The 27,703-nt window shown below is 34.2% G+C and overlaps 2 protein-coding genes across 5 annotated transcripts; both read left to right on the forward strand.

The window, feature by feature from the left end:
* The first annotated feature begins 495 nt into the window (after window positions 1-495).
* On the forward strand, window positions 496-13,311 carry LOC127847070 (uncharacterized). 3 transcript variants are annotated; one of them, XM_052378668.1, is made up of 8 exons: window positions 496-615; window positions 5,987-6,084; window positions 8,901-8,969; window positions 10,422-10,533; window positions 10,980-11,066; window positions 11,647-11,856; window positions 12,286-12,428; window positions 13,227-13,311. In XM_052378668.1, exons 1-7 carry the CDS (start codon window positions 576-578, stop codon window positions 12,420-12,422), a joined length of 753 nt encoding a protein of 250 aa, XP_052234628.1. In that variant the 5' UTR covers window positions 496-575; the 3' UTR covers window positions 12,423-12,428; window positions 13,227-13,311. The 3 variants fall into 3 exon arrangements, with proteins under 3 accessions (XP_052234628.1, XP_052234629.1, XP_052234630.1); XM_052378669.1 differs by having other exon boundaries at window positions 11,647-11,781; window positions 12,271-12,428; XM_052378670.1 differs by having other exon boundaries at window positions 11,647-11,781.
* Window positions 13,312-18,297: 4,986 nt separating this feature from the next.
* Window positions 18,298-26,153, forward strand: LOC127847067 (uncharacterized). Of its 2 annotated transcripts, none has more exons than XR_008033807.1 (5): window positions 18,298-19,039; window positions 19,327-19,448; window positions 19,680-19,821; window positions 23,206-24,108; window positions 24,778-26,153. XR_008033807.1 is itself a non-coding variant. In XM_052378660.1 (5 exons), the coding sequence occupies exons 2-5, from the start codon at window positions 19,336-19,338 to the stop codon at window positions 25,160-25,162; spliced, it is 843 nt and encodes a 280-aa protein (XP_052234620.1). In that variant the 5' UTR covers window positions 18,298-19,039; window positions 19,327-19,335; the 3' UTR covers window positions 25,163-26,081. The 2 variants fall into 2 exon arrangements, 1 of the variants encoding a protein (XP_052234620.1); XM_052378660.1 differs by having other exon boundaries at window positions 23,206-23,408; window positions 24,778-26,081.
* Window positions 26,154-27,703: the final 1,550 nt, after the last annotated feature.

Consider the following 27,703-nt stretch of genomic DNA (forward strand, 5'->3'; position numbering starts at 1 on the left):
GTTTTCCTTTCTATATGCGGTTACTCGAATATTTCAAGGTAGAAGTAAAGAGCACATGTATGAATAGTGGCCACAATGATAAAATAAATATATGCAAGTTTGGACACATTGTAACTTACTGTGTTGATTTAATAAATTGTGTTTGCTTCGCTCAATAACATCGTGTACAATGTTTAGTTTCGAGATACATCGTCTAATATGAATGGTCGACTTGTATGTATTTCCTGTATTGTATAGGCAGTGTAATTATTCGAATATATCTTATATGAACAATATTGTGTCAGCTTTATATACACAATGAAGAGTTAATTTGATTGTCGCGGACATATATCTCGTTAATTTTATGTAAAGTAATTAGCAATATCACAATAGCCTTGACAAAAAAGTGTTCTGACTGTTAAAGATGTTCATGCCAGTCTTACGTTTGAAATAGTCTATCACCCTGTAAAATCATGCACGACATCGGTTTTGCCGCTATCACTTTTCATTGGTTGAGCCAGATTGGTTTAAAGACATGCGCTGATAACACTTTCACATAGTTTTCATCATCAGTATGCGGTGGACACTCGACCGTTATGACTACAAGACTCATTATAGTGTTATACCTGACGTCGCGTAAGCCAACTTGCATATATATATATTTCTTAATTTTCTTTTTTCGCCTTACTAAAAAAATAAACTGGGAATAATAAGGGTGAACACATATAATAAATATTCAATGTATTTCACTTCGCATAGCATCGGAATAAGTGTTTAATTGTGTTTATTAATGATTCAAAATTATCCAACGATTAACTAAATACAGTGTAAATGTTAATTCATTGGAATAGTGAATATCACAATACGTATTCCTTTTTTGAAAGAAATATTACCGGGTATTTTCTTTTACTTTTATAATGTCATGTTTCATGGTCTCATAAGCAGGCAGGGTAGCTCCTTATCAATTTGTGCGAATGCGCATGCTCGTCTGAAGCTAGGCTGGCGGTATAAAGCATAAGACCCAGTTTCGCATGACGCGGCTCATAATTAATGTTGGTTGTTCCGTTTCAATACCAAACAGAATGTCCGATTTGTAATTGTGATATTTTTAACTCCGTTTTGCATAAGGTGGCTTTCAAATTGTATTGTGTGTTATAAAAATGTCTTAAGTCCTAAACGTATCCGATATTGTAAATGATGCCACAACAATCAACAGTATTTGATTTTTGCTTGAATCCTTTACATTCAACAACATGTGAACTTAATAGGCAGGTTTACATTGACAACTGGAAATTAAAACGGGTTTGCCTAAAAGGTGTTTAAATGCTGTCACTTATTCTACGTAAGTAGAGTATTTAATCGGACATATAATTAACAGACACAAACACACTGAATTTGAAAGTGGTCTTTGATTGTCCTTATCAGTCGAAATGTATTCATAACGTAATTCAATAAGGGTTTAATATATAGCAATCTACTGAAAACGGCTTAGTTAAATTGTTGCACCACTAGTTTAAGCTTCGTAATACAAATATTGAGCTATTGCTCAAATGACACAGTTTTTCTGATCGATCATGAATCACTTTTAAAAATCACTATAGAGCTTAAGTTTTTTTAGTTTGAATATTATATTACAAAAACTCTTTCCATTTCCACATTTTTTAAATTTGATAAACATATTAAGAAAAAAAAATGTTGCAGAGAGATATGGACTATAATTGCCATTGAGTATCGCTATTTAAGTGGAGAACAGCTTGTTTTAAGGAGAAACATACATTAATTTAAAAATGGCAATCGGCGTTACAATAAATATTAATGACATTATGGTATGTTTCCTTTGGTTTCTGACAGGGTAAACATCTAAACAGCAAATCAAACGTCAGTAAAACAGTTTTGCGCTGTATTTAGAAGGAAACGTTTTGAGTTGAAGGAATTCAAGTAAGAAGTTGTAAACGTGATTTTATATTTCACGATAAAGCTATGTTATATGAGCTCTATCACAATTTCCTGTGTATTATTGATTCAATTAATGTTGGGCCTGTTTATTCGAAACAAAGTAGAACATTGTATCACGTTGCATAATGATTATTAACAGGCAGACATGACGCTCAGGAATGCTTTTATGTTGTTACATAAGTTTCAACCCGTGAGTTCTTGATTGAAATTTTTATTAAAGAGCGTGTCGTTTATGTAGGCTAAATACACTAATTATTTGTTTCTATAAATGCAAATAACATTCTGATCTAAGCAAACAATCAGTTAAACTTCATAAATATGTGCACATGTCGTAAGTATGTTGATATTTAAGGTGTTTTAAACTTGATTGCAATATTAAAAAGTTATAATCTCCAGTTTATGCAGCAGTAAATGGTATTAAATTAACCATTATTGTATGTTTGCATTTCCAATAACAAGAACATTTGCGCAATTCTACATTCATTCAACTTCCCCGTTTCATGTAATTATCGCCAGAAATCTAGCTCAACCCATATTAGACATCTACATCGAAACAAGTTAACGAAAAAAGACGACTTACATAGCCTATGTTAGGGAGATTTCATGGAAACAAACAACTTATTTTTAGCCATATTTAAAAGCACTAGCATTTATGCAACGCATTGTTTCAAACATATGGCGTATCGGACATTTAAACGAGTAATAGGTGAAGCATCCTTTTGCAAACATGGAATTTTTATTTCGCCAACCAACACGGCGAAATTATAGATATCACATTAGGGTTAAGGGTTGATATCAGGTTTGAACCCGCATTCCCCTATCGCACGATTTCTTTCTAATGAGAATACGTCGTGTGCATGGCACAAGTGACGCTTCAAAATATTGTGCCATGAGTTTATTTTGGTGCGCGATCTGAATCTAGAAGCTTATTATGTAAACGTTATCTTGTGTATACATGTTTATTTCAAGTAATTTGAACTTATTTGAATATTCCACAAGCATATTGAACCTTTTTATGTCACGATTGTTTAACAGCCCAAAAAAGGCTCTGCCAATTATTTACTATAATCACACGCATTGTATGATTACATTTAAAGACAAATATATGAAATATGATGCACTAATTGATACATTCTATAAATTACAATTTAAATACCAGAATCCGAACTCGCTTACGGCGTTTCTTGTTTTTCATATCCTATTAGCAACAGGACAAGCTTACTGTCTAAAATACTATAAGAGATTATTAGATATCTCACCTCCTACAAAATGGCAAAATCCGATTGGCTTAGAGAGGTCACGTGCACGGGGTGTATTTTCCATTCACCCCGGGTAATTTCAATACACCTGTCAACGTAAACAAAATGGCGTCTGTTCGATTCAGTGCTAGATAAGTATTTTGATATATGACGTTGTTTTCATACGAACGGGGAACGAATTAAAATATCGATTGCAACTTAATCTGTGCTGTAGATGAGATTAATGACACTATTTCAGATTTACATGTAGTCATAAATAAAACTAAATTTAGTGTAAACGCACACTTACCTCAATAACAACTTTAATCCAAAGCTTAAAACAATAAAGTTACAACGATTTGCATTTCCATATTCTGTTCTTCAATCCCTCTCTCGAAATTTAGTTTAAACCACACAAATTTTTATAACATTTGTATCGAATGCTAACCATTTTGACCTAAAACACGATTTAAGAAATCGTTATCCTATAGAAGCGAGTTATTTCATTCCCATCGAAGTTTACAACAATGCATGACAGACACACAACCCAAAATACGTTTAGGATTTGTTCGATAATTAAAAAACATGTTCTACTGTTAAATAAAATTTAACAGTTCAAATTTAGTTCAAAGTCCGACTTGTTACCTTTCAAAATCGAGAGAATATAACTTTAACTAGTGAGTTTTGTCACATAAATTACGTCACACGAGATACGTCATAAATTGAAGGAAAAATAAAATAACGGAGAGCCGGTTCGGACATAAATTTCAGTGGAGAGGCCAAACAGTATGTAATATAAACGATAAAACACGGCAAAGCGGGACCGGACCTCTAAAAAAACACACATTCAAAAAGAGGAACGCACATTAAAATATCTCTTATTACCGGTCAGATATAATCGTTACAATATTAGTAACTGCTGGTGTATGGAATATACACCCTCAGTAAGTCCTGACCACAGGAGAGCGAATATAAAGAAATAACTTTGAAATTTCTGTGGGTCTACAACCCATACACCACCAGTTACAAACAGTGTAACGATTCTATCTCACCGATTACCTTTTCGTTTTTGTGTTTAACAGATATTTTAAGTACAAGAAAAATCAATTCAAATGCATATGACGTATTAAATGAATACATAGATGTCAGTTAATATCAGTAATTTATTGACATTGTTAACACAAAAACAGACAGTGATAAATAACAACTGTCAATATAACACATGTTAGATAAATTGTCGATTAGTTACAAGAATTGCGACACCTGAATGGTTTCGCGGGCAGGAGTTAGTGGGAGGATCAAATTAATTTGAAAACCGATTCTTTCTGTTCATTTTATGATGGTTACCACACTTTTCGCAGAGATTTTTATATGCATGTCACTTGTTCAATATGTTCTGTTTTTAGACCTCCGTTCCAGCTCTGTCGTGTGTTATCGATCATATTACATATCATCCGATTTTGCTCCTGCACTGACATTTATTTCCAAACCTGCTTTCCGTACTTTTATTTTTTTCAATCAATGAATTACGCAATTTATGACGTTTCTCGTGTGACGTAATTTATGTAACAAACCTACTAGTTTAAGTTAGATTCTCGGGACTTAAAACAGAAGTCGAAGACGGAATTTTGTTTAACAGCAAAACATTTTTTTAATTATCGAACGAATACAAAACGTTTTTCGGACTGTGTGTTTGTCATTTATAGTTATAAACTTCAATTTGAATAAAATAACTCGCTCTAACCGGATTAATAATTTCGTATCCTCCGGTTACCGTGTATCGAGTGGTTAATGAAACTAGTAAAATAATTTGTGAATAGATGCAAGCAATGCAGCGAGTATGCCCCTAACTACCCGTTTGTCCCTGTGAGCGGGCAATCTAGCGCCGTATTTGTTCTGCGAGCTTTAACAATTCCATATGCATCGCAGTCCAGACTCAGCTTTGTTATGAAAAAATTGCGGATGATTTGAAATGCGTCTCCGCTACTGCTACTTGCACCTGTATATTTAGGACGCAACTGAATACTGAGCTGGATTATATGTCAATATTTTTGAATAAATCATTACAAGTATGCATGTTAATTTATGTCTAATGCCCACGACTGAGAACTGATCACGAGTTGGTTTCTCACATTCAGATCATACAAAGTCACCTTGACCTGGTTGGGATGAGCACATAGTTGTGACAACTGCTAATTGTTCGTCTTCGACTTTGAGATTACAAACATTTAGAGCATATATTATATAAAAATGTATTTAACATGTGCATATCGTTGTTTGTTGTTTGATGTTTTGTGTTCTTCTTTGATAACAGTTTATGAATAACGGAATGTTTGGACCGAGACATCACGTTTAAATGCATTACAAACTAAATTAAATTTTCATACAGATGCACAAAAGGTGTCTCAATTATTACTTAACAACTATTTCAGACGGTTTTTATTCCAATAAAAAAAACAATTAATGTGCGCATCTGAACGTAGAGTTTGATGGGAAATATCACATAAGCGCTGCATTTTTATTTTATACGTGCTGATAAGACACACGGGCACGATAATTTGTTTCATACAATGAACGATAAAGCGCGTCGTTATTGACCAGCGTTTTATTAAGAATTAAAACATGTTATAAAGCATCTCATTTATTAAATAATAATACATGTATACGCATATGATTGTACCTTGACTTGTACTATCCTCGTTTATAATCTGTATATCATTATGGTGTCTAATGTATGGGACACTGCATATTTTACATACAAATAATAACTACACATAAACACACACATCAAGCATGTATACCTAATTTTTCAGTGATCCCCGTTATGTCTGGGGCGACGATGTTCTGTAAGACATGCCACTCGGTGCATGACCCGGCTCACTGTCACGTAATCGAGTCCTGCAGAGAAGGGGTACGTAAAATTGACCTTTTGTAATTAAAAGTTACTTACCGGCCACTCAAATATAGCTTGATGAAATGATGGTCGTAGTAACACCCAGACAGCGTTTTTTGTAACACATATTTATTCAACGGATGGTAAGATTATCTGGTGAACAGATTAATCATGCATATAAGTAGAATCGTTTGAAACATCTGTAAAGGTATACAAATACCGTAAAACCCGAAACATGAATAGGGTGGATCTTAGAAATATATTTGAAAACACTTTTCACGTAATCGCTTATTGCTCATAACGACGTCATGCTCATATTGCCATAATGACGAGATTCGCATCGACTGCATTTTGCTACATTGCGAATAGGGCAAGTCCGTCTCTTACCATTAATGTCAATTACTCCGTATAAGGTGAAATGAAATATTCAACAACAACGCCATATATGAATTCTTGTCCAATTTAATATCTATTATAATTCATATTTTCAGTCATGCAAAAACATTCTGATAACTACATGACTAGATCTTTTCCGATCCGTTCGCCTCGAAATCCAAACCAATTGTGTACTATTTTTACAAAACTTGCTTGCAGGTTAATTTGCATAAAACTCAATAATAACTTTGATTGGTCAATAGGTTTGTTTCTGCATGTGCGTATTGCTGGTTGGTGGAATTGCTAAATGTCTTGAAACCCTGGGAGTGGAGAAACCACTATTCAAGTATTTACACGCTTATCAAACATGATGATATAAAGTCTTAATGTACAAATACTTTGATGCAAACAAACAGGCATGGCGAAATTAGAAAAAATCTGCCGGTCATCCGGACAGGCATTTCAGAAAATGTGCCGGTCCGGAGAAAATTTAGCCGGACCGTAAAGCAACAACAACTTAACTAGAAAATTCAAAAATGGCAGCGATCACATCTTGATCTCTTTATTCAACCGGCCGTTAAATTGATTTTAATCGCTTAGAGGTTACACTGGCAGCTAATTGGTGTTAATCGGTTGTGTAATGTCAATCATGTTGTGAAAAATTCGCGTGTCAGTTTTTATTACATGTATTCCCTATTAGAACGGTTCGGTGCGATAATTTCAATAACGTATGTGCAAGCCTAATAATTATCAAATTTAAGTTATTCGAAACGATTTAAACATTCTTACTTTAATATGATTGCAGTTTGGAGCGGCTGTTAAAATATACTGCGCACAGTACAAAACACGTTACCTGACATTTAATGATTAAGGCATTTCATTTTTCAGAACGTTTACTAGTAATTAATTAAATAAAAAAAGACGATTTATTTACATGCTAACGCAGTGTAATTGTTAACAGAGATTCATTTTCATTTTTGACCAGTATCAGAAAGTCCCCGGGAAGCACGTTTTTTTACATGGCACTGCATATGATGCAATAAAAACATTTCTTTGTACATGTATCGTATTGCATTCAATCTAAATTTAAATTCGCTCGTCCAATGAAAGCTCTGCCCCATAATGCACTGTACTCTTTACACTTATGAAAAATGGCGTATGCATATGGCTGTGTTGATCACGATACCATATTTTATTGTCCTTATCCTACTCGAAAAATATGTAAAAGCTATCAAGATCTTTTTTGTTAGAACGCAGTTGGCGATTTTGCAAACGAGTTTAAAGTAGGTGTTGTGTAACAAGTTGGATTTGCTAATTGTACGTAACAAACCTACAGCAAACATCAAAACAACGAGCGATTTCATTTTCATGATGTAGTAAGCGATTAGCTCTTCGAATTTTCAACTTGAAAAAAAAAGATTTGTTTGCAATCATTTCACATTTTGCCGGTCACCAGGACCGACATTCTTGTTAAACCTGCCGGACCAAATTGAAATCTGCCGGTCAGGACCGGCGGACCGGCAATTTCGCCAAGCCTGAACAAAGCACCACCGCCCAAATCCCTTATGTCAAAAGCGCCGACAACTCCATCAAATAAATGCCTTGTTAAACATACAGACTCTAGATATATACTATCTTTGATCTTTCACCTTGTTGACTTATTCTACTGTACAATGAGTGCAGGGATATGTCATGTTTACTTGCTATAGATAAACTGTCCCATATTTTGAACCAGTTTCTACATGAAAGAAATCAACCCAAATATTTTGAACATTTATCCATTAACAAATTTCTATCATATTATTAATTTCTATCTGTAATTAATTTCTATCATTTGTTTTATTATATAACATAATGTTTATGTTATATATGGATACATAATTAATTTATTTATTCATCGCTACGGGGCTGTTGCGTTACACACTTTTACATGTGTATTGTTGAAAAATGAAAATACATTAATATTCAGATGTTACGGCTAAGTCAGAGGCCTGTTGTGCTACGGTCGCCAAAATCATTTTGAACCCTAACCCTAACCCTAAAAAAAATTTAAAAAATGGGTATGTAATAATTCAAATGGGCGACGGTGGACCATCGTCCATATGAGTACATTATCTTATTTTAAGAAGTATACAGCGTGTCTTTATCAAATGTTCGTATTAAATGAAATGGTTAAGTGCAAATTGCACTCATTATGTGCAATTGTCGACATACTGACTAAACAAAGGTTAAAAACAAAGCTGACACATGTAATATCCTTGTAAAATCACAAGAACGTATCGGCTGTAATCATTTGCATACGACTAGAATTGCTGGATAAAACTCGTTGTTGTTTGTACCGAGAGTTTAAATGTTTTATTTTCCACAAATGTAGATAACAACCATTGGACCATCTGAATATCATTTTATCTTATGTTGAATAAAGATATGTTGTACATTTTCCGCGTTCTGTCTTGCAGTACTGCGCGATGGAAGTATACCAACTGAACGGTACCCGCACATACACATATTCTTGCAAAGAACACCACGTAAGTATTGTTTATGTCCTGTGGTGTTGTTGTCGTTTATTTTCACTAGTATGCACTAAATACAAAATGTACGTGTGATATATATAATATGCACTTTTCCAACGACACACTCGATTTTCAGTATTCTGATAATTAACCTTTGTAGTTAACATAAATATCCAAAAAACAAGGAAAATTACTATAGTATCAAGTTCACTATACACAATGTTTATTTAAATTTCTTAATCAGTTTAAACTATAATACTTGCATAACGTTTCCACAATTTTCGCCTTTTCTTACCCACAGTTCACGTAGATTCCCGGATTTCAGGTAGATTATGTCTCACATATAACCCCCATGTTTCAACCATCATCTTGTCTTGATGGATTTATAGGTAATGGTAATTTTGTTGAGCTGTTGGAGTGTTCATATCTACGGCTGAGCGGGTACACACTTTCACATTTGTTGTCTGATTCAACTGAGTATTGGGCGTTGTTTTATTGCGAGGCATGTATCCACATATATGTTAATTGACAATGTCATGACGAAACATACTCATGCCGAGTCAATTACAGAGAGCATTACTTCAAGCATTGGGCAAAATATGACCATCGACATCGATATAAATCAGTATAAGAACTTTAAAACATTTCTTGACAATACACACTGTTATACAAGCAAAATAAACACAATCACCTAACACAATAGTATATTTTAAGTTGATATCCGTTCACCAAAGTACCGGGTGTCAGAATGAAGCAACAGACAGCGCTCTTTCTCATACCTCCAAAATTTTACTTTATTTTCACACTTTATAAACAAAAAAACATGAAATTTGCCTGTTGGCAAAAACACTTATCTACAGTGAAAAGGGAACGGAGTATAATTTGCGACAATGGAAGTCATCGTTTTGATCAATCAGCGATCTTAAGGTCTTTACAAGTACATCAAGTGCTGGTTAGTCTCAGAAACGGGCAAGGTGTTCGCTATGAGCCAAAGGATTCTACGATCGTCCATGTAATCAAGCTTGAAAACATCAAGAATACTACATAAGTTGATAATTGCAAGAATATATATCAATCGAGTTGCTTATGTCAAGAGTCATTCCAATTGTATGGCGAAATAAAGCAGGTCACAAAATTAAATTTGTTCTTGAAACAATCAAATAGTGAAATTTGTCGTTATTATAAACGTTCACACACAGTAACTTTCGGCCACTGTGGTGCAGTTGATGGTTTTCATAATATAACTAATTGGTACACTGCCATCATTTTATGCTGATAAACGAAAACAGTCCGGATAGGACTTATTAATTAAAATAAATGACATCGAGTTTTAAAACACGGAATTTTGTTTGTTGACATCTACGATTTCACCGATCGATAATTCCTGAAAGGTGTTCATATTTGAACAGGTATCAACAAGTTAATACACTTTAAATTACTCGCTAAAGGTGTATATTCATTTTACAGAGTTGTGAACACCAGCTAATCGGCAAGAGGGGACCGGGTCCACATCACGAAGAAGGCATTCTATTATGCAAGCAGTGCTGTCAGTATACGGGCTGCGAAAAGCACTTATGCCGTAAGTAATTGGGTGGATGTGTAATTGTGTATTATAAAGTATTAATTGAATGCGATGTGATGAAATATTAAAAATGAATGGAGGAATTATTCCAAATAGTTTGTCACAAGAGACTGACTAGGAACTATGTCAGGTCAGCTTTCATCTTCGTAAATCATTCAAAAAGAAGTGAAGATTAATAGCAGTTCATTTATATAGTACCGGTTATGTTCACAAATGCTCATTATATCTTAGAATACATTGAACAACTTTACCTATAATTATTGTGAAAATATCTTACCTCTTTTATCAACACGAATTTGGCCACTGCAGTCGTTTTGAGCCAAGGTGACCATCCGTTGTAATTTTTGTAGTTGTTGTTGTTATTATTATTATTATTATTACCAAAGTATAATTGAATATTTACAAACAGTCATCTGTTATTTTTGTCGAATTTGTATTTATAGAAGACTACCTTCCTACAACAATGACACATCGTTACACCACGACAGATAGCCCGACCACGACACCAAGCCCGATAACGACACGTCCGGGTAAGCGGACTTGTGGTAACTTTTAACTGAGAAACTTAGAATTCCATGCTTGATACTCTTTATATATGAACTCATGAAATATGTACGATCTTGATCAGTGATTTTCCAAAACATTGTCAATTTGCTTCGAGATCGGTTCACTAGGATAAGCTACAACCAAACGTCAAATACATTCTTTATGTTTATATTACGCGTATGCACACTTTTATCAGATACATCCAGATACTCCATACTTGACAACTTCAACCAGATCAATTAGTAATTTTCTTAATTAGCGGTTGTTGATAAGTAGCACTTGTTACGTTCATACTGTTCATGCGTGGGCCGATGAAAACTTACGACATTGTTTTGTCCAATATAGTTTGGACATAGTGAAAGATACTTCTGCCTGTTAGCATCATACGCCACACACATATATGTGTACCAAAATATTTACTTGAGCGATTGTTGAATCAGGGATGAGTTAATATTCGGTAATTTATCAAATTTATCAATTTATCAAACACTATATACTTTTCATTGTTTGTTCATACCATAAACTATGTCAATCTCAAAATTAATACTATTTCTCATACTTCAGCAAGCACGTGTTTGAATCTGGAGAGTTCTGACTTCCGTTGTGCCGATCTCGATCAGTTCCACTTTTGTTCTGATGTGAACTCCAGTTTGCACTCTGTCGCCAAGGAAAGGTGCCCGCTTCACTGCGGCTTCTGTGGTAGGCATGGCGTTCTTGCTCTAGCTACCAAAATAACCAACCTACCAACGGTTATCGCGACGACGTCCACAAACGGTGACGTAATGCTTCTCTTATATAAGAAATTTATCGTAGTGACTTGTTCTTCTTTGACGTTTAACAACAATTTCATCTTGTAAATACGTGTTTTTGTTAACAGTTGAACGTAAAGAAACACACACGGTGCCACAAGAAGAGGAACTATGTGTCCTTTTGCCAACATTAAAACAATGCATACAAATTAGAATTAAGCCTACATTAAAATTTATATTTTGTTACAAAATCTTGTTCACATAAATTTGTATTAAAATATATTTTCATGAATTTACTAATGAATTTTCTAACAAAAGTTTAAAAAAAATAAATATGAAGTGACTAATTTGGGGTTCGAAAATGGCACTTGTGACAAACCGTTAATTTCAAACAATTAAACACACACATGGGGACCGCTTTTACCCTTGGTGTGAACAGTTCTTCCTTCTACAGCTTGTGAAGACGTAGAGGATAGGCAATTCCGATGCAGCGACTGGAAGGCTCTGGGAAATTGCGCCCTGGGCACCGATCCTGGATACCAGGTCTCGCGACTAAAGTGTAGGAAAACGTGTGACCTGTGTGACGTGTGATCATAGGTATAGACCTTACAACGCTTTGTGAGAATCAAATGTAACATATGTTGCTAACTAAATTATATCCTTTCTATGGATTGCAAAAACCATTTCTATAAATGAACGAGACAAGCGCAAGTAATTAACAATTTGTTCGATGTTATGTGTGTACAGATTTGAACTAAATCGATTCGATGATGCAACCAATTGATATCATTTACCACTGAAATATAAATGGTAAACTACATTATTGATTGAAAATATTTATGAGCCTGTCAATTAATCAAGTGGTAATATTACACAACTCGTTTCATCACGCTTTCTGTTTGATTGATGTAAATTGATCATCACTAAATAAACTGCTTAGAAAAAGTGTGATGTAACTTTTGAATTTTGCAATAATTTTCAGGGCAATGTTGTACATACACAGTAACTCTAATTTCTAATCATTTAACGACATTTCCAAATGAGCGGCTCAGACAAAATCGAAGTAATTTGCAAAATATATTGCAATATTGGAATCCGGTAACCCCCACATTTAATATCGCCTGTCCAATGCTTAAATTCCGCGTGTAGTTGTTTATTGTCACGTATTATTAAAAATTATAACTTGTCGTGTGTCATATTGTACTTTGCGTTGACTATAGTTTGTTGACCGCAGAGGGCGTTTTGCGTATGCAGTAGTGTTCAGTGTCATGTTTTATAACTTGTCCAATACATACTTCATACATAAATTAGTTTAAAAATGGTTTTGTTATGTATTGAATCTGTAAATAAGTAATTAAAACATGGTGAAACGATTCATGTTTTTATTGTTTTCAGTATACACACTGCTACGAAGAATAAAACAGCCGAAGATCTACTTACCAATTGTATGTAACAGGTCAATATAAAAAGCTTCATCGAGGGAACGTGTTTTACTTCATTTCAAATAGCCCTGGTCTTCTATGTTGCAGTATGTAATAATGTTAAGTATACTATTGAAGCCATACTGATAATAAGTAGAGTATTGTTGATCCAATACAACAAATATTCTCGCAGAATTAAAAGAATAACTATATTGTGATCCATGAAATACAACAACAAATAGCAGTAACTTACATTTACAATACAGAAAGTCGACCATATCACACATACATACAGACATTCAATCTAGAGATACCACATAGAAACGCGCCACATAGGTAGTTTGTTGGTTAAGAAACAATATATCATGGCGCATTTAAACTGACAATCCTGACTTAATAAACATTCAACATCGTTAAACACATCGGCGTGTGCAGAAAACCATGGTCTTTGAAGCACGCGGTATTGCCAATTTAGTCATTTCGCTGGGGCACAACTATATCTTCATTAATTTATAAATAAAGTATCAGTAACTGTCCTTATTTTACTTCAGACCCTGTTCAGTAAACATATACCGCACATTATTTAACAGTCAATGTTGCCCTGTAAACATATACCGCACATTATTTAACAGTCAATGTTGCCCTGTAAACATATACCGCACATTATTTAACAGTCAATGTTGCCCTGTAAACATATACCGCACATTATTTAACAGTCAATGTTGCTGTTTTAGTAAACATATACCGCACATTATTTAACAGTCAATGTTGCTGTTTTAGTAAACATATACCGCACATTATTTAACAGTCAATGTTGCTGTTTTAGTAAACATATACCGCACATTATTTAACAGTCAATGTTGCTGTTTTAGTAAACATATACCGCACATTATTTAATAGTCAATGTTGCTGTTTTAGTAAACATATACCGCACATTATTTAACAGTCAATGTTGCTGTTTTAGTAAACATATACCGCACATTATTTAACAGTCAATGTTGCTGTTTTAGTAAACATATACCGCACATTATTTAACAGTCAATGTTGCTGTTTTAGTAAACATATACCGCACATTATTTAACAGTCAATGTTGCTGTTTTAGTAAACATATACCGCACATTATTTAACAGTCAATGTTGCTGTTTTTATTTGACAGTGTTTGTGGCATATTTTTAGATTAAACTTCGTATATAAAGTTAAGAAAACGACGACCATGTTTTCTTATCTGGAATGAAAGGAGCCTTCGTTAACGTCACCAAGCACTTTATTGACACACTTATCATTAAATGCCTTTTATTATACAACAGTTGTGATGTTCGACGAATTCAAAGTATTTACGTCTATACGAACTATTGAGTGATTAACGCAACTCTTATTACTATTGGTGGTTAGTGATTTATTGAAAAGCAGCTGACGTTTACAAATCTGTCTCTTTAAACCGAAGTAATCTGTATTCACGTATAAAGATATTTTTCACGTTGTTTGTTTTACTGCAACCAAAAGAAAAAGCAAAAATTATTATTTATTTTTGAATACACTTCAAATATATTTGTCAAAGCACAGACATCGTAAATAAGAATGTTTTACAAGGCAAATCACCATTGTCGATAAATTAAATATAGAGGCAGGCATACATTGTGTTGATTTGAGAAGATATCCTATTACCTTAAGTAACAACTATTTCATCTTTGGTGCAAAATTGAATGATTGCTTGTCAAATAAATGATGGAAGTGTAAATAGAATGCGTTTGGACGGCAACCTTAATGTCAAAAGCATTATTTGCACTGGGGTATCCAACCTGTTCATTGGCCTGCGGTATATTGCCAAGCCTCTGTCTCAATCCACTAAAGTAGACAAAAGATACATGTACCGATTTTGTGACTCCCAGCCAAACGCACGTAATTTCAAATCTCTAACGATTCGTTCGTAACAACGATCAAATGCTCGCGAATGCTTGATGCGAGCGACGCTACTTAGACAGACTTTTCGTGTGCGGTCACTGCTCAAATACCGCTCGTGTTGGAAATTGTTCAGAACGAAGATGCCGGCCGTCCGAACGTAAGACTCATGTCCATGGTAGAAATATATGAGTGTTATATATCCCCGCAAAAGGCGATATAGTTTTGCGTTAGTGTATTTCCGTCCGTCCGTATATCCGTCCGTGCACAAGAACCATAACCCTACATTTTTTTTAAAGGTGTTATTGCCCTTTGTTGTTTTTGAATGATGTAAATTTTCAGAGCTTTATCTCACAAATTTGACATTATTTTAATATGAAACTACATGGATGCATAGATATCAATTATTATAATTGCAATTCATAAAACAATAACACCACGCATTGTTATTTAACAGTTATTGCCCTGTTCATCCATCTACATCCATATATAAACAGAACGGGTATCATTCAACAAATGCCCATGTTTCTTTAAACGATAACGTATGTTAACAAACGATAATGAACGTTAGTAATATTCAATAAAACACTCATACATGTTACGATATTTTTAATATTTTATCCATAATCATTTTCAATATAAATAATTCGATCAATATGCGTGTATATGCCAAACAAGTTTTTGTTTTTTTTTTAAGATTTGACATATATAAGAACATTGCAAATTTTAAATCAGTTGACGCACACTGAATAGATTATGTAAAATATACAACTCGACGAAGTATTTTGTTGGATATCTTAAAATGCTGCAAATAAAATAATAATTTGTTTAGTATGCATTTTAAATGAATGCGCTCTTATTACATGACACAAGAAAGTATAAAATAAGACAATGCATTTATTTCATAAATTATGCGAATCTAGATCGAGACCGATTGCAAACCACAATCTTTTGTAACTTATGTTAATACCCTAAAGGTTTTTATCGGCTAACCTGCGAGTTTGCAAAATAAAATAAATGCGTTCTTGATTATAAATTATAACCTAATTTAAACAAGTTCTGAATATGAATCTTGATGTTTTTCTGTGAACAATACGCACTTAGATGAGTTTTTTTTACCTGGACTATATTATATATTTAGATGAATAATTACCAGAGTAAACAACAGTACATTTTATCTTGGATGTTTTTTATGTTTGATCTATTGGAATTTTTTTTTTCTTTAATTGTTGATCATGTAGATTGTTTGCTAGGACAACCCGCCGTGATTTGAACATAATTTTTTCGGTGCAAAATTGTTTAAAACGTTTTGCATTATACAATCGACAACACTATGTTAAATATTCCTGTAATTTCGTGTAAGCGTATTGTTTAGATCTTTTGGAAACTATTTTCCCTTTAAATTATTTTTTTAAGTCTAAAATGCAATTAAAGTTTGTATATCATAACACATTTGACGGATTATTTACAACCATTAATAACATCATGAAAATCTATAACAACAAGCCAATTTATTTATAAATGTGTTTCTGTTAACGCCAAACGGTGACTCTGAAATGTGTAAACCTATGTTCTTTCTTATCTTGAAAGTATTGCGATCTAAAACTTACAAAAATTAATGTCACTGTTGAGGCTATTAAGTGATTCACACTGCTTGTATGAGTTCCCCCTATACCAAAATGTACCACACTTGAACCGAAAACGTAATCTGTATTTTGTACATGTATAATATATGTTTCCCATGATGTATCTTTGAATACTTGGCAGATTTAAAGAATTGTTATGTTCTGTTCTAATCAGCGATTTAGTTTATTTAATGCTTTTTGCTTTTAGTTGACTTTAACACATTTTTTGCATCCCTGTTTGAACTCGAAACATGCTAGTCCGCCCACTGAAATTAATCCTCTAGCTCCACTTGCAAATATCCGGATTTTAACTCTAATTAACATGTCTCGATCCGAATAAAGGCTAAATGTGTCTTCGACCCTCGGTAAGACGTAACTCTTTATTCTTTTTTCGCTGATTTAGACGCCGAGAGACTATTAAAAAATAGTTTGATGCGCCCTTCTTTCTCACTATCACATATTTGGAAGACAACGGAGTTGTTGACTCACAAACGGGACCAGCTTCTAACATATGTTACCTTATTAAATAGCGCTGGTGGGATTCTTCCGTAAAGTTCCTTAAATGCTTCTTCATTCAGGATTTTTATCTTATGTTTACTAGCTTTAGTGTGTACCTTATCTTAACTGCATTTCGGAAATATAGCATCCCACTTTTCCAACTTGGCTATTTTGTTCTTCTTTTCAATTTTATTCTTCGTGTCAACTTCACATTTCTCTTTAACATGTTTATGTTTAGTTTAAAGTTCTAGAGACGATGATTGCACTGAAGCATAACATGTCTTCAATAGACTCGCTTACATCTTAATTGATAATGCATTGATTTTTGTTAAAGCATGTCACGATCCAGCTGCCCAAACAACGTTGTATGTTGAACTTTCTGCGACCGATTTTAACTCTTTTAACGTTTGCCCAGAAAAACATGACACGTTCCATTGTATTCTTTCACTGGAACTGTAAGCAAAATAGTTGGAATTTGCTTTGCAGTTAACTCCGTTAAATATTTGCAAATATATAGCCAAAGCATTTAATTGTATTGTCATGCACATTTTTAATTGAAGACCAAAGTGTACACTTCTGGCTTTGGTGACATGTCTTCGTTATGCACTTTCGTGATGGTGCTTATTTGTGGCCCACTATTAAGCAGTGCGGTAGTGTGTATATAATATGATTTGATATAAGTTAACATCACAAATCATGTGTTGTATTATGTCAACTATTGTCCAGACTTTTGGCTTTGTTGTTTTTCTCTGGTTCCCGCTCGCATCCAACACCGCGATCAGAGTTTTGTTTTGAAGGTGTCTTATTTTTTAAATTTGTTTTGTCCACTTGTTTTTGCATTACTACCTCACTGTTACTTTGTTTGAATCCTTCTACCGCTGCATTATTACCTCACTGTTACTTTGTTTGAATCCTTCTACCGCTAAAAGTAGAGGCATTCCAGTAGTCTCTGTATGACTGACATCAGTTCTTAAATCGTTTCCTGGTTTCTGTTACTATGGATCTTTGTCTTTCATCCGGAAAGGTGTTCAGTTTAGGTGCAGTTGCCTTAATGTGTTGTTTCATTTCATTCAAAATTCAAATTATTGTAAAACTTCTTAACATGTACTTATTTACGACAAGCGGGCGACATTTGTATTGTGACAGTTGTTGCATTTAATAGAGGAGGAACTGTTATCCAAGACTTATTTGAGTAAACGCCCATTCGAGGAAATTATTTATACGTCAAAATAATGTAACAAAAACAACCACTGGAAAGTTATGTATCAGCAATAAAATAAAAAAAACAATAAGATTGTGATGTGTCTATTGCACAGCTCCGCGCAATAAAGATCATAAAATTCAAATCGGTCTGCAATAACATTGTGCACGAAATTAGACCTGCCTTACCCTGCACCAACACGGACGCTTTTACATACGTTTACGTGAGTCATAAGTATGTAAACAGGTAAAGCTTAATTCCTTCAGTATGATATGTTCGTTACCAGACTAATTGTCTACTCACATACGTGAGGGTCTTGGACAATGTTTACGATGCGGAAAATATGTGCGCAGACGACGTTAATTCGTTTTACCCTATAAATGCGCCTGATATTCTGAATAAAATTAACTAGTTAATTTTGCTTCTCACGGTGAGATACATAAATTAATAATAAAATCGATCAAACGCACGAGTGTTTTAAATAAACCATGGAGGTTAAATTTCGAAATGTGTTGTTGTTGGCCGTACTAGTGTTGATGACTGCAGCTCGAAGCATAAATTCTTGTAAGTAATTATGTCGGTGTATGTATTATTCTTTATCATGCACTCATTTCATGTCTGGAAAGTAGTCGAACGTATGAACAGGAGAGTAACACCATTTTGTTAGAATGAATAACTTAGTTTAACCCGATGAATTAATGAATATTACTATATAAATCATATTACAAAAGCAATCACACAAGCTTTTGGATCATGAACTGATTAGCGGAAAAAACGCCATACGCATTTTTATTCACAATCTAAAATACGAAACAAAAAGCACATCATTTTACGTACTATTTTTCTTTAAGGTTCGTGCCATGTTTCTGAACGTGTGCACAACGGGTCAGGTCCAGATGAACCGCTATTTTGTTGGCAAACACGTTTCAAACGGCATAAATAAGATGACGTATGAAATTAAGTGGTTTATCAGGTACGCTATGAGTCACCTTAAAACTATTTATATTTTGTTTCATTTTTGAAAAGTGAGTTATTGTATTACACTTTGTTTGAGAACAGCAATCGTTAGGTGCGTTTGTGATGTCGTAGAAAACAAAAATAACAATGTGTAATGGCTAAAAAATTGCGAAATACTATTTGACAAAATGAAAAACAGACAGGTTTTAACAGTTGAGCTTCCTATCCATGCAAATGTGTATTACAGAGACTTCATTGAAAAGGCAATGATGCAAAACAACGGGGCTGTCATTTCTGGAAGTGTCACAGATGTCATGCATGATGTAGAAGTAGGAAGTGATGTACGCGTATTATATGATGGTTATGCGGCCACCATGAACAGTGTACATGTATGTCTTACTGTTTAAATGCAGTTTTAAAGCGAATTGTATAACGCAATAAAGGAAAATACATCTTTTGTTATTTCATGAAATATTTTATGTTACATAATTATACAATAAAGCTACATTATAAGAGGATACAATATTGCAACTTCTGATAACATTGTGAAGCGACTTCTTTCTGCTTAAAGCATTGCTATTATTGGTGATGTACTGTATGAATTGAGTTGTCATGCATAACATATGCTAAAGGTCCATTATCCTCGTAAAAAAGCAGATTTTAACAAAAAATCCACTCCGGATAATGTTCCTTATTTATACTATAGGAGGTGGCTGGATTAGGGTTGTGTAGTAGCTCGTCTTGGGTGGTTGGGATTTCGTGCGTTTTGTGTTTGTGTGTGCGTGCCCGAGTGCACTTGATTGAGCTTAACAAATTTGGGATTTGAGCTTTGGGGTTTGATTTGAAAAAAAAAACTAACGCTCTTTCTTGTCTGTGAACGAATCATTCGGCTTCAAAGTTTCCAATGTTTGTATACAATTAACACATTTGTACATTAACGTTTATCTCAGCTAAAATAACTTATGAAAGTCATGACATCCTTATATTAACTATAACTAGTTAAAGTTAGTTGTGCAGTGCTCCAGCTAGGCCTTAATCGAAGGGCGCCGCGCCCTGCCCTCCCGAACCTCCGCCCTGGCCCCCCCCCCCCCGAACCTCCGCCCTGCCCTCCCCTCAAAAAAAAAAAATTTTTTTTTTTTACATATGATAATTCATAAATCTCTAATTACATTGTAATTAGTGTAATCCTCATTGTAGACATTATATTTGAATGGTTTAAAAATAATGGGAATAATACAATTATTTATAACATATAAATTAACATGCAATAGAAAGCATTCCAGAAACACCAGCGCGCTCGAACGTGCCCTTTTCACAAAATACTGCGCGTCGAAAGTGCCCTTTTTACAAAATACTGCGCGTCGAAAGTGCCCTTTTGACAAAAAGCCCCCGTGCCCTTTTCAAATCCTAGCTGGAGCACTGGTTATGTTTATATTTTAATGGATTTAGAGTTAAGAAAAAAACGTTATTTAAATACGAAGATCAACTATTAATTGCTGAATAGAGTTCGCGTGTACTTTGTGGACATGAGATCCATACATTTAGGTTCTGGAATAAGTTTTCCTAACATAACATATTCCTTTCAGCGAGTCAGACATGTTGTTAGAAACCGAGCGATTGACGAGCTTATTAAGTTATATGTTGGACGATTTTAATAATATGTATTGCATGACTTAATAATGAGTTCTTATATTTTAAAAACAAAGCACAAATCCGTATAAACCTAAGCATTTTAACTTGCGTGATATAATAATATAATTTGCAAGCGTCATTTCATCGCAGCAAAATAATGCGATTGGTCTGTAAAGGAAATGTAGTCGATGAAAACGCTTAAAATTCTGAGAAACGAATGCAATGACGATTGTTGTATAAGACAGAAAATTACATAGAGCATTTTACACGTATCTATATAATCTATCTATATAATGTGTGTACTATTTTAATATTTTAGTCTTATTTGGCGGAAAAGGATAATTTATAATGCAGAGTTTACTCTCGTTCAAGTAACATAAATACTCAGAATCGACAAGTATTTCCTAAATGTTTCATAACATAAAGTCATTAATAACAAATCAGTGTTCCTAATAGCAAGAGCCAAAATGTCAAAACTGGATGAGGTATGATAACACAGCTTTAACGAAATACAAAACGCTCGTTTTTATTTGTGGCAAAATATATTATATTTTAATTTCCTGCAATAATATATATTCATACGACATACGAACACTAACTTGGTACATGAACATGTGTTGAATATATTGTCCCACAAAAAGGGGAAAAGAGAAGTTTGAATCGTGTTAAATCTATGTTAACAGACCACATCTAGCGTTGAAAGTTTGGCTTTTGCTTTAAGAAACATTGATTGTTTGTGTTAACTTTATTATTCGAAATATTGTACGAAATATTTGTTGATTTTGAGTGTTCTTATAAGTGTTCTTACTTTTCAGTATTCGTATAACGTGCATCTGTAAGTTTAAGGCAATTTACTAAGCCGGTTTCTCGTACGATACGGAAACAAAAAGAATTAGCAATAAATACGATGTCTCGTACCAGAATGTCGAATATAGATTTTATTGATGGAAACTAAAATGTTTATAATAAATGATTATACATTGAATCAAAATTCGACGCAAAACTCGACATATGTGCGTGTTGATTTGTTCTTCATTTATGTAAAAATGTGTTTGACCCGCTATTTTTCAATTAATCTTGTGTTGCTTCTTTATGCGTTTATATTAATTTATTAAGATCATTAAAACGAACTCTAGCTTAAATATTGCTTCAATATTGCAATAAAGCTGGTCAGCGTTGAAGTTGCCTTTTAAAGGGATCTGTTCACAGATGTTGTCATGTATTGAAGTTGTTCATTAATGCTTTATATTGATAAATGTAAACATCGGATCTAAAAAGCTCCAGTAAAACATGAACAAATTGAAAGAAAAAAATACCCTCAACTGGGATCAAACTACTTATCCCTGGAGTAAACGTCTAACGCTTAGACCACTCGGCCATCCATGCTCATATAATGAGTGATGTATTTTATACTTTATATAAGCAATCATCGTAGTTTCACAAAATATAACGACTACAACAGAACTCGCCAAATCATTCAATCGTTTTGCGTTGCAATATTTAATAATTTTCAGGATTTTAAATCGTAAAATGATGCATATAATGGATATTTTAAAGCATTGAAAATGTTCAGTATTACTGTTTCCTCACAAAAAATAGGAATTAAGGGATCTCGGTGTATATCCTCAGATTGTGGAGAAATCACGACCGAAACATTCCGTATGGACGTTGGGGAAACAGTAATAATATCTTAAATACTCCACAAACACACACACACACAAATCATTTGTTTATTTCACAATCCAAATACATCCAGATAGTATACAAACAGGAGTATAACATGGGGATACGTTACATTGTCTTATTATCTGACCCTTGATATTTACTCAAAACCCTATTTCAGACAATGTACATTGTACATTTCTGATAAATTACTGTACTTAAAATGAACAGATATGTACATTGCAAAGCACTTAAAGCATCATTAAAAGCTTGTTACTTTTCAAGCTATTACAATGTGTTTTGTGGATTAAACGTATGAAAAAACGTGTAATGTTTGCGTTTGGTCTATTGCCGTAAATAAAGTGTATCTAGTTATTTAAATTAAACATTTGTTTCTATTGCTTAAGCTGCACATTATTCATATTTTCTAAAAAGCAAGCCTAAATCACTTTGGTTCATCATTAAAATATACGCAACAGATTGGCGCTAACAAGGATCTGGTCGTAGGACAAGCTGTCTGGCACGTCAGCCAAACTGCTGTGCCACCTAACATCGAGTTCCAAGGCAACGACTATTGGTCGTTCACCAATTGGGCCACTGACTTCACCTTGACCGCCTCCCGTTGGCAGATAGGCGACCATATCAGTCGCGGAGAGTCACGGGAAGTACGTGGGTTGACATGGTAAAGAGGTTTGCAATTAAGCATTTTATCCCGCCTTTGCTGCAAACATTGGCCAAATAAGACAGGGTCGAATAAATTTTCAAATCTACGGTCAACAGGATGTAGTGTATTCCTACGCACGCTGTGACGATTAACATGTTCTAATATTTGACCTTTGAAATTTATTGGGACACATCATGAATGTTATCGTTATATTATATATCATCCTTTTTTTCTTCTTTAAAATATATTACCGAACCAGCTTTCCGTATTTATCATTTTCATTTATACATGATTACGCAATTTATGTCGTATCCAGTGTGACGTCATTTCTCAGACGAAACATAGTAGTTTCTCTCATGATTTTAGGGACAACAATTTTGACATGGTGGTTTATACATATTTTTTTTTTATTTTAAAAGCATTTAACAAATCATACACGTATTTCGGATTGTGCGTTTGTCATTCATAATTGTTAATTTCGATAGGAATATAATAATTCGCTACGGCAGGATTTCGATTTCGTAAATCGGGTTTTGGGGCATGGTGGTTAGTATTTGATACAAATGCTATCAAAAATAGTGTGGTTTAAAATACATTTCGATAAAAGAGATGGAAAAACAGAAAATGGATTTCGACAAAGGGATGTAAGAACAGAAAATGGATGTGTATATCGTTGTACATTTATTGTTATAAGCGATGGATTAAAGTCGACATTAAGGTAAATAAAACTTAGTTTAAGGTAAATAAAATTTAGTTTTTGTTTTGCTGCTGCATTTTTTGTAACAAGAAAAAGATCACATTTACGATTCTTCTCATATTTTCAATAGGAAAGTATTAAAAGAACAGTTTAAAGTGGAACTATGTTTTACGTGACACAATCGGTCGTTATTCGGTCGTCTGTAATGTTGTGTACATGTAGGAGGCTCGAAAATGATAATTATATTGTTATGTCAATGTATCATTTGTCTTTGATAAAATGTGTCAACGGCATGAAGCAGGATAAATAGAATACATGGTTAGTGCCAAGATGGAGAAAGTTTATCCGATAAGGCTTAGAAAAAGAAAATAGGGCGAGTACCAACGATGTATTCCTTATTTCTTTCGCTCATTTTTGATTCGTTGCGACATATTGTTTTAACATTTCAGTAGGCTAATTATATTTAGCACACAGAAACAGTGCACTTTTTGTTAATATTTACAATAAATATTTTTCCGTAATATAAAGGATATAATGTTTTATATTTTAAGTTGCTTAATGTCAATGTTTACTGTGAAAGCACATGAACTTGAAACATCGTCAATGTGATATAATACATCTTGGGTAACGAACAGGTCAGTTAGAAATGAACAATTTTATACGGCGTTTATATATGTCCATTTTATTAAGGTTCACAGACAAGTGCTGGATGCTTGCGTACCAACATGACGCTTCCGGAAAAGTGGTGCAGGGGTCACTTGATTTGCATCGGTCGGCTGTATTACAAGGACACCGCGTCAAGGTAATGTTCGACTCCATAACCGCCGAACCAGATGAGGTGTCCATACAAGGTGGTCACGTGAGCTCCGTCTTGATTAATATGGTGGCAAAGAGCTCTAACGACATCCGGACATTCTACGCAAGCGGAATATGGGACTGGAGAATATTGACCACGACGGGAACAGAGACAACACTTCAGGTAAATGTTTGCGAATACGTCGAACATGGTCGAACAACCGAAAAGAAAGCTGTAACTGGTTTATCGACACACGTCCGTAGGTTGAGGTCATGGTAAACAACAAGAATGGAAGTGTCTTGTCTGGAAGCAAAGCGGCACTTCTCAGCGCGGTGCAGTCGGGGGCAAGGGTGCGCTATGTTCTCAGCTTTGACCCATCGACCTCCGATGTAAGTGTACACGAGGCAGATAATCTTGCGGTGAGCGGAAGCGAGGTCAGCGCCGTTCACATTCGCTCCGTTAGTCTATCAAGTCTTCCAACGGAAGTTAAGTTCACGCCCGAGCCCTATTGGTGGTTTACACAGTCTACGACAACCGGAAATGTGGACATGTCCCGTTGGACGGTTGGGGAACGCGAGGACCGCGGTCACTCAAGTAACACGGCTCAGACCACATGGTTCGTAAACCACTGAGAGAACGTTGAATCGAGCGACATGTCTGAACCTCGTCTTATACAATGATTTAAAAAAACTGGGTTCAACATAATTATACCGTAATTACTTACACGACATTTGCGGACGTTAGTTTTTCATTTTAGATTAATATATATGAGCTGAATATACGAAACTTAATTAACTATTAGAACTGTATTACAACACTGTTCATTACCTATAAACCGAGGGACCGATTTACGTTAAGGGCCTATAGTTGATATGATGCAAGTATACCGTCTTTAGCCTTATGTACTCTATATAATCCAGCAATATATACATGTAAAGCTCAAAATATTATGTTGATATACGTACTCATTCTTTCTTAGCATCTTAGAACTTGGCTTGAAATTATTGTTCAAACTAATTTAAAACGTGTTTGCCTTTTTGTCCAAGTAATTTATTTTGCAACTTAGTTGTTGTTCTCCAATTTATGTCTAAGTATTATTGCGTTTTTCTGTTGTTGTTTTTTCGTTAAGTGTTAGGACTTAAATCATATTCGTATAAGTTGCATTTTATTAACAAGATTATAGCAGATAAAACACTCAGCATAATATGAAAGATGAACAATTGTTGTTTGTGCATTTTTTTCCTTTATATATCCTGACTTTTTATGAATAAACTTGTAAAAGGGATAATAAAACGGAAATGTAGCCGAAGAAAACAAACTTAAGTTTATTTAACTATTTTATATAAGAATATGAATGTATTGGTATAATAAAGATCTAGAGCATGTAATAAACAAAATAATTATAATTTATCACAGTGCGTCTTTATAAAAATATACAAAACAAAAAATCTTTGAAAAAGTACCAACAATCAAAGCCCACGAAGAAAAATACAGAAACTTTTTAATTAAGATGGGTTATAAGGTGTGTTTGACATATTTCTGTTCTGTATACTAGTGGCCTTGATCCCTCTGGCCCTAAATGCAGCTGAATGTAAGCGACCTACAGACAAAACAACGAAAAAACATCTCCATCCAAATCAAAGTTATTTATCAAAAACTCGTTTTCCATTCTGAGTAACAGTGAATTTGGTATCTCTGGCCGTAAATCCATTCCTCGCTAGATCAGCATTTAACCAACCTACAATTACATTTCAGCACAATATCTCATTCTCACAGAAGTTACCGACCGAAAACGATACAAATATATATATTCAGCAACCGTTACATTGACCTTGCATCAACTGGTCCCAAATGCACCCTATTGCTTGATCTACATCTAAATGTTTACCTGAATTTTCATAAGGGGAACAATTCAGCTTAATTGCAGGTTGAAGTTATGTGCCATAGTCTGATACCTCGAAAAATGATCCCCAATACATGTAAATACTTTCAATAGAACATGTTTAGTAGTTACAAAGATACGTACTTAATGCGCGCAAACCTTTGCCTACAGGATTTATTTCAGGTAAACCTAAACCGAACGTTTATAAATACTAAACGAGGCATATTCCTGCAAAATAGCCGGTCACAGTTATAAGCATTTGTTTGTGTATGTTCATACAGACCTTGACAATCTATTTACTTTGCTATATGTAGTAGATTTAAAGCAAAATTATGGTGTTTTGCCCGCAAACGTTACCCACAATTTTAAAAGTACAAAAGTTGCATGGTAATACTAATTTGCAGGTCAGAGTTACGAAACTTATTCAGTAACCTCACACAATGACCTTAAACAAAAAATTCTATTGAATACCCGTAGCAGAAATAGTGGTATGCGGGTATAAGACGTTTACTTTAACATGATTATTTTTCTGCTAAATTTCAAGTCAGAGACGTTGCACGTTTACCTTTACTAGGGCGTAACGCAGATGCCGACGTCAATATTTGGGTGAGTAGTTACGCTCGGATTATTCAGTGAATAGTCGAGGTAAAATTAATAAACTATGCAAATACTGAATGAATGTACGATGTTACGTCATATGAGACATAATCGAAATTGTGTTAAATGTCAAATGGCGCAAAATGAAGAATGTACTTGCAGTAATACACCGCGTGAAAAAAACCCAGCTTAGTTGAGAAGCGACGAATCTGTTCACTTTGAGTATGGTTAGGGAAATGACACAATGTGTGCGTTAGTTTAGCTTCATGATAATTTTGTAAATGCGTTAATGCATTGTTGGTTAACACATGGTTTTATATATAAATTAACCTTTTTCATAT

The sequence above is a fragment of the Dreissena polymorpha genome, chromosome 10 (genome assembly GCF_020536995.1).
Source record: "Dreissena polymorpha isolate Duluth1 chromosome 10, UMN_Dpol_1.0, whole genome shotgun sequence".
NCBI lineage: Eukaryota > Metazoa > Mollusca > Bivalvia > Myida > Dreissenidae > Dreissena > Dreissena polymorpha.